Below are 8,467 nucleotides of genomic sequence, written 5' to 3'. Positions count from 1 at the left end.
GATTAATCGTTGCAGCCCTAGTGGAGTCAAGGTTTAAATAGCCCAGAATTGGTATCAATATTCTAAATTCTTAAATCCATCTGCTCACCCTCACCTTGTTGAAGTAAAAGTCAGATGAAATGGGACGTGAGTGATCAGACTGAGGTCACGTTGAAAAACGTCACACATGTATCTGATTTAGTGCCACATACTAAAAAGGCCTGGGTCAGATTTGAAAAAAAATTGATTTGTCACGTTTGGGCAGTTAGGAAAAAATCAGATAAGGGTCACATAAGGGAAACAAAACTGGATTTAGGTTCCATTTGTCTGCAGTGTAAATGTACCCTAAGGGTGTAATTATAAGTGAAGTAAAGACGTTTGGAGGTTTTTTCGTAGAATATATGTAGATCTGTTCTCATACACTTACAGAAAAAAAAAGTAATTAAGAAATCTGTAACTGAATCACAATCCTGATTTAATATCTTTGTGACAAGCTTTGYTTTTCTTGGAGACAATAAATACATTAACATGTTTAACGTTTAACATCTTTTAAATGTGACTAAACGACAGCGGCATTAGAAATCCTCTCTTACATTAAGCACAGCTAATAAAGAAACGCAAAGCATTTATTTTCTTCCTGGCAGCTAACCCTGACTGCGTCGAGCGCTACAGTTAATGTGGTGGCGCGGCACTTTCCTCTCCGAGGAGCACAAATTTACGAGGCCGTATAAACGCAGATGAGATAAAGATCTCTAACGGCSTGTGTTGTTCACAATAAAAAATGACATATTCGCCGTCCAAACGGTTACGACAGGCAGAAGGGTTCTGACTAATTGGATTTTGTGTAACTGTTGAGCACAGGCAAATTAGTTCCACCTCGGCAAGCCACACCTGGAGAGGGTGCTGCTCTCTAGACCAATATTTTCCAGGGAAGTCTCCGCTCAGTGCTTAGTTAATTTCCTGGATAGCAGCGCAGCCTCAGCTGTGATAATAGAAACCGTGAATGTGGGTTTGCTGCTCAATATAAATTGCTCACTTTTACAACATTGTTATAGAAAACATTTTTTTGGTTTGGCTAAAATACGTGAATCGAGGGGATTTTAAATAATTTTCCAGTTTTGGATTTGCTACTTAGTTTGAGAAAGAAATCACTCGTTATTACGCACTCATCTGTGTCSAGACATAATTTCTCTTCTCTGCTCATTGTCATAAAGAACCGCAGCAGCCAGCGGATGACGAAGATATCCTCACTTTGTCCCCGAGCACCCAGTCAGGCTGACACCGCATCTGTTAGCAGGATTGCGTGGGCAGCTGTTACCTTGAGGAACACAGGCTTCAAATTAAAGATGATGCCTAATTATCAAAGTCCTGCTAAAACACAATCACTGACCACAACAGATGTCAGTTCTGGCATATCATTTAGAGTCGTCTTCACTCTCACTAAGACTCATCTACTTTGTATATCAAGCAATATAAATGAGACAGAGATGTGTTTTTTTTTTTCCTGGCTTGAATGTAGGACCGTCTAATTTAAAACCCATTAAACTGATTGCATTAGTAGTATTTTTTTGGGACACTAAATGTATTTCAATGAAACTTTTAGAAATAAATCATTCGGTTGACGTCTACAACTGATTAACTTTTGGACTTGACTCAGTAAAAGATGGCTTCTACATCCAACTGATTTTAAAAAAGACAAAAATGTCTTTAATTCAGTTATTTTTTCAGACCTTGAGCTAAATTTTGATGCTGTGCATCATCCTCAACCCACTCTTTCAGCACAGATGTTGCACAGCAACCTGCCTTGACATCAAACTGTTAGAGTCAACTGTTGTCTTTTAGCAAAATAGATCATGAACTACTGGACAGATTTTAAARAAGCTTTCAAAAAGTAAACGTTGGATGAACATCTATAACTGATGATCTTTTGAAGTCAGYCATRTTCAAGATGGCCACCACAGTTAATTGGCATTAGCCAACACAAAAATGGCTGTAATGCCRTCAGTTTTATAGATATTGAGCTCAAATTTGATGTGGTAGAAGWCGAGTCTTTCACAGCACATAATCCAACAGTCACAAAACCAAAAAGCTAAGATTGTGAATTACATTATTTCCAAGGTTTGACCAAAACAGCATTTTTCAACAGCTAACTAACTAGAATACGAGAAATCATAAATGTTTAATATACATTTCTGTATATTTTTCCCTTTAAATTTAAATCACCATCTGTTAATTCGTTTTAATATGAAACCAATGAGAGTTCTGTTTGGTGTGTTTTATTAATGATTGTGAGCACAAGCTTTAAGGCCAACCTTTAAACAGGAGAGACAYGATAAAATGTGTTCCAGATTCACACGCCACTAAAAATAAAAGAATATTCCACCAAAGAGGGTCATCCCTCAAGACTTACACTGTCTTCTGCTTTTCGCCCCGAGTGAAGCATAATTTTATACGTGCTAATGATGCTCACATCAAATTCAGATTTCTTTTAACACATTAATGTACCTGATCTTGCTAACACTCCCTAAGTTTGTCTTATAAAGAAAACTGCATTATGAAGAATTGCAACCATCCCAGCTTTAAGCATGAAGGGRTGTTTATTGTGAACAGATTCGGTTTACCTTTTATGGCCATTTCACCCTCTTTCCTGAAGCGTGCCTGTGTTCTCTTATCAGCGGCAGTCCGTGTTATCTGCTGGGGCCTTGTTCTGTTCTCTGCAGCTGGTTAATCTGCATGGTCTGTCCTTGATTCCATGTGTGGGTCTCCACGCACAGGACCTCGGAACTCTTTGTGTAAGCATTTTACTGTGGTTTATGAGTGGATTAAGTGAGTGAGTGGACGGAGACAGGTAGATTGGGCTTCTGGCCGGTGGAAGATGAAAGCGGCTGACATTCAAAGGTGGACTGTCTGAGTGAAGAGGAGGCTCTGCTTCAACTCAAGGGTGGCTGTTAGAAAGAGATGTTTTTTTGTGTGTTTGTGTTCTGTGTGCTTTGGAAATCTGTTTTCCTTTGGGGAAAAAAAAAGAGGATTTCCTTTTCCACAGAATGCCTCCTCCGTTATCTCCAACACCCTCAAGAGAAGCCTGTCTACAGTCCGCTAACAGCAGTGAAATACCCATGCAGTCGCCGCAACCAAATCCCCCTTAGGCAAAGCATCGCGCATCCCTCCCCACTCCTCTGTCCATCGGCAGACTCCACAAACATATTCTGTGTCGTTTTGAAATTGCACAAATCTGCCCTGTCAAGCCTCGAGCTTTACAGTCTCCACGCCCTGATGCATCCGTGGATGGTCTATCACCGCATTAAGTACGTGCATGACATGTTTCTGTCGGAACTCAAGCTCTTCAAGCRTCCCACATCCCTTTTCTCTCGCTTTGCCTACCAATCCTTTCTGCTAGSCTTCAGTCCCTGCCACTTCACATCCACGTCTTCTTTTTTAATATATTTTAAGGCAAGAATATGTCCAACAAAAAACATTTTACACCTCAAACCCTCCTTTTTCTGAGTCATACTGATGCTGAAACACGTTAATAGTAAWACATGATTTATTTTTGTTTGTTCCTACCATTGTGGTTCATACTGAAGTTACGTTTAGCAAYAATAAAACTGAAAAGTTACACTAGTGTAATTTGAGCATTGGTCTAAATAAATTTGCTGTTGTTTTTTTCTTAGTTTTTAGTCTTATTTTTATTTTATTTATTTATTTGCACTGTTGATGTCATACAGGGATGGAAGACCTTTTCTGGTGGTCCACTCAGTAGGTGCTCTTTTTTCTGTAAAGTTTTTTTTTTTAGCTCTGCACACGTTACCCAACTTCACAGAGCTACTTTGAGCTTTCAGTGGCCCCAAGGATGAAAAGGTTTCATGATTCCCGTGGAGGCCTTAAATTGTCCCAGCAGTCTCAAGTGTGTATACCTGTCATTACTCTCTGCTTTATATATTTTCACCTGAGCTTGAATGTAAAAAGTCCAGGTCAGGACCTTAGAAACCTGTTGCTACTGACCCTTTTCTTCTGGGTCTCAACAGTCCACAGAGAGATGTTTGTTTTCAGACGTTTTGGTATTTATTTCAGGTCTTGCACCATGTCTCAGTTCATGCGCTTTCCTCTTTTTCCACTATCCCCAAATAATTTGTTTTTCCCCCCCTTTCCTTTTCTGACCTTTATATTTTTAGACTTCAAAAAATGCTTCCCTCAAGCTGCRTTGCTTCACGTATTCAGTGCATCGCGCAGTTTAATCTAAAGTTTGTTTCCTTTGTTAGAAATTAAATCAACACTTCAGGAAAGAGATAACGGGATTAAACCAATTCAGTAGAAATGACATGGTTTTAAGCTTGCCATTTTTTTTTATAAAGATTTCATGTGCACACTTTCACACACATAAATCTCCTTCAGTCAAAATAACAGCCTTCAGACGGTTACTTCAATTGTTCCTCTCCAGCCAGGATATGACTCTTGAAAATGTAGATGTCAGAGAAAATGTTTCTTTGGACATTTTGAAGGGCCATTTATATAAMGTGAAGGACAGAAAATCTTTTGAAATGGAGCTCATACAATGCAATTAGACTATTAAATCTGTGTGAAACGGCCTCTTGAATTAGATGATTGAGCAAACATTGGAGTGAATGTTTGGTGCCCTAGCTCTATAATCCTGTTGACCTTTTTGGGGATAATTTCTTTACAGTAAAAGCAAACATCATGCAAGGGTTTTCTCAGTAAATATCATCTCTTCTCTGTTGTCTTACTCCTCCACCACCTCTCCTTTTTATAGGTATCCATTCCCAACCGTGTTCAGCACATGCAGCAAGAAGGACCTCGCAGCCAGCCTGGAGAAAGGCGTGGGCATGTGTTTGTACAACATGCCAGAGGTCAAGGTGCTTTATGGAGGACAGAAGTGCGGCAATGGCTATGTGGAGGAGGGAGAAGAGTGTGACTGCGGAGAGCCAGAGGTAAAATTAACTGTCACCTTTTGCAGTCGAGTGTATCAGAGTCCACCGCTGTGGTCAGACTTAGCAGCAATAAAGCTGATGTTGTTGCTAAAAAGATSTATTTCACAACACGGTACAAAACAATTCTCCCTGAAAGAGAATCCCCAACTGGTTGTAACATTAGACATTATTTGACGTAAAAGAAACTGTTGACTGTTTAGTTTTTATAAATTTGAAAAAAAATTATTGTCACACAGACGAACCATATTATTAATGCCGCAATACGGATGAAATGATATTTACTCGTTGTTAGCCTTTTAGGTTTTGTGTTAGCTCCTGAGCTAATACATAAATATATAGCTCCTGAGCTAATAATATTAGCTAACTAACTAACACTTAATATTTATTAATAATATATTTTTGATGTAACTAATTACTGATAAATATGTGATGTTAGTACCCAGGCTAATAATATTAGCTCGGAAGCTAACGTGAGAGCTAAAAGGCTAAAGCTGAGGTGAGCTTTCCATGAACCAGCTCTGTTGTCCTCCATCCACATGTTTATTTATCTTCTGAATCATTTCTACATTCTCCTCTCTATCAGCTCTCTGGTTTCATTTAAAAAGGTTGAATATCAAGCATTGTCCAAAATTAACCTTCAATCTGGATAGAGCTCGCAGCGGAACACGTTATCATTTACCCAGAATGCTTTGCAGTGTAGATAATAAGGTCCTGTTCATGTGATGGTATATTTTTAAAACTTATAAAAAACTAGACAGTATTTTTACAGGGTTTTTTTTTTTTTGTAGTTGAAGTAAATTGTTATCAAATAAGTTACAACTTGTTGGGTGTGCATTAAACTCCAAAAAGCAGTAAATGTTCACTTTTCTAAATAAAATGTTAACCTGTTGCTTTATTTATTTAGATATGTTGCAGTTCTTTCAAGACGAAATCACTTAGTAAGTAATCACCCAGAACCACTAAGGTTCTCAGAAGTGCACTTAAACCTCCTTTTACTGAAGTTTCTAAATTTTAGGTCAAACTTTCTCTTGACATTGCCAATTTTATCATGACTTAAAAGCACTCACATGTGCCGTGCCAAAAACCTTTTTTTTTTTTTTTTTTTTTTTTTTGAACACAGCAAATCACTTGAGGTTGAGATCATCAAAGTAAAGCTTTTTATTGAATTCACATCTCACCTTCTCTCCACCGATCTTCATAGAGATGTCATATCTTTGGCAGAGACCCATTAATCAAACGAACGTCCAACTGTGTGATAAAGCAAAACAAACTTTCTGTGTAACTCAGTCAATGCTAAAAGACGTTTTCTTTGGCCCAACAATCCAAACGAATGGACTCTACTTCATGCATCGGCTCACACACTGATGTGACATATGAGTCACAGGAGAAAACGGCATTGCTCAGATGGAACTGCACGCCGTTGCTTAAAACCGCCAAGACAAATACATACTGTATCTCTGCGTCTTCAGCTGCACTGTAGTGATGGTAGGAAAAAGTGGAGGTGGATAGAAGCAAATGCAGACAGAGAAATGGCGAAGGGAGAAAAATGATTACATTAAAAGAAAACAATGTTTGCTGCAAAAGCAGGAAGGCTAGGAAATACATTTAAATATTCAAACAAGATTTGAACCTGTAAATGTTCAGTATGTGGAGATTTACTGTATAAAATTGGGGAAAAAATTGTCAAATTCTCTTTTGAGAGGGTGGAAATATGAAGAATTATGTCTTCTGAAAAGTAATGATCTRAACAGCAGTGAGAAGTTGGTAACTTTTGAGAAACATTCCTATTYCTACCATAGATTATGTCTTTAACAGATTCATATTTACACACTGACATTTGCAAAAAAAAAAAAAACGACGTTATAAATGAATTATCTCAAAGCAGTGTTTGCCTTATAGTGACTGATGATTATAGCGGCAGTCTAATTTGTATTTACCATTTGTAGCTGCTGTGTTTCAGCAGATTAAAAAAAATAAGCTAATTAAATATGCATCGTAGACTAATTAGTTTCACACTTTTTTTTTTTCCAAAGCTGAATGCTCTGGAGATCCGAACGTTGGGCTGTTAAGCTGAAAAAACCTTGAAATATAAATATAGGCATGAAAGTTTAACAAGATTGTTCTTAAATGGGCATGATGTGGTCAATTTCTCCAGAGAGTCGACTTGCTTCATTAGTCGTGCTTAACTACAAGACTGCAGTCTCTTGTAGTAAAGTAATGTTTATTTGACTTTCAAATTAAATCACAGAGGCTTATTGGTTTGGCTAAACTAAGTGTGAATGTTTAGGTAAGCAGAATTATGACACCACCTCTTATAGATGGAAGTAGGTGTTTTTTTTTACCTCCAGCAGACCAACAATGCAATATACATGTTTCATTTCTAGCCCTGCAAGCGTGCCTACCATGACCTCCATGATGCCATCGCACAGCTTGCTAGATTTGACAGCCCATTTAAACTTGGAGATCAAACCAGGTTTTCTCTTCTCTTAAAACAATAGGCTCAGAAAAAAGGCCAGGAGGTAAACTGCCAAACTCATAAAACAGCACCGAAAGTTAAATCCGTTCAGCAGWCCAGCCGTCTCCATTTACAGCCCTCAACGCATGTTATTATTTTAGAGCTTCGCAAAACCAAACAGCCTTGTTGTTTTCTCATAGCAAAYGCTTTGTGATGCTGCTTGCATAAAACCGATGAGTTGTTTTGTCATGCATTAAGAATGCCAGATGAACGCCTCGCCTCTTTTTCCCCCCGTGCTATGTTCACTGCAAAATATTTTTGCTCTTCAGTCCAGCTTTTTTTTATGGGTTCATTGCTTTCTTTTCTGGGTCATTTCATCCTCACACCCCTCTTTACATCTTTTAACTCCAGGAGAAATGCTAAATCTAAAACACATGAAGTTCAGGGTTTCGTTTCCACTCKGAGGTCTTGGGGTCAGGGCAGGAATCTACGGACAGGAAGTGCGCTCTGCTGACTCGGAGCGTTTCATCTGACAGGGACCGGCTGATGGGGGATCCTCACAGCGGTGATCAGGTTCACATCATGTTAACTGCTTTGTTGTTGTTTTTTTTTTTTTTCCTGCGTTCCAGTAGTGCATGAACCCCTGCTGTAATGCCACCACATGCACTCTGAAGGGAGACGCCGTCTGCGCCCATGGACAGTGCTGCCAAGATTGCAAGGTAAGACTTCTCACACTGGATTAGCTCTTTGTACCACCTTACTTAAGTTGTTACTCACTGATATAATCTTGGAAAAGTTCAGAAATTGCATATTCAGAGCACGTGTATAAGACGTAATTAGCCTGAAAGTTACTAAGTGGCTCATAATGGTGTGCTGGTATGCACACAGTAACTTAATATCAAGGCTTTGGCTCATTTTAACTTTGTGTTTTTTTAAATAGGCAGGTTTCAAGTAAAGTGAAGGTCAGGTTGGTTTGCAGAGATTTGCTTTGATTTAATTATTTGCTCATTTTAGTTTGCATGGAATACTGAAATACCAACTCTGACATGAGTGAGCACTCATCTAAAAAATGTGTGTGTGTGTATAT

General features: G+C 38.6%; 1 protein-coding gene across 1 annotated transcript in view; it reads left to right on the top strand.

Moving 5' to 3' along the window:
• The window catches only part of adam12b (ADAM metallopeptidase domain 12b), a gene marked incomplete in the record, with an annotated part of 110,038 nt that overhangs the window by 80,937 nt on the left and 20,634 nt on the right, over positions 1–8,467 (top strand). Inside the window, 2 exon segments of the mRNA XM_014001941.1 lie at positions 4,748–4,925; positions 8,010–8,099. Of these exon segments, the coding sequence (XP_013857395.1) occupies positions 4,748–4,925; positions 8,010–8,099 (268 nt within the window).

This window comes from Austrofundulus limnaeus, unplaced genomic scaffold, assembly GCF_001266775.1.
Source record: "Austrofundulus limnaeus strain Quisiro unplaced genomic scaffold, Austrofundulus_limnaeus-1.0 Scaffold0, whole genome shotgun sequence".
Taxonomy (NCBI): domain Eukaryota; kingdom Metazoa; phylum Chordata; class Actinopteri; order Cyprinodontiformes; family Rivulidae; genus Austrofundulus; species Austrofundulus limnaeus.
The sequence above is the reverse complement of the archived record's forward strand: the minus strand, read 5'-3'. Positions and strand labels throughout refer to the sequence as shown.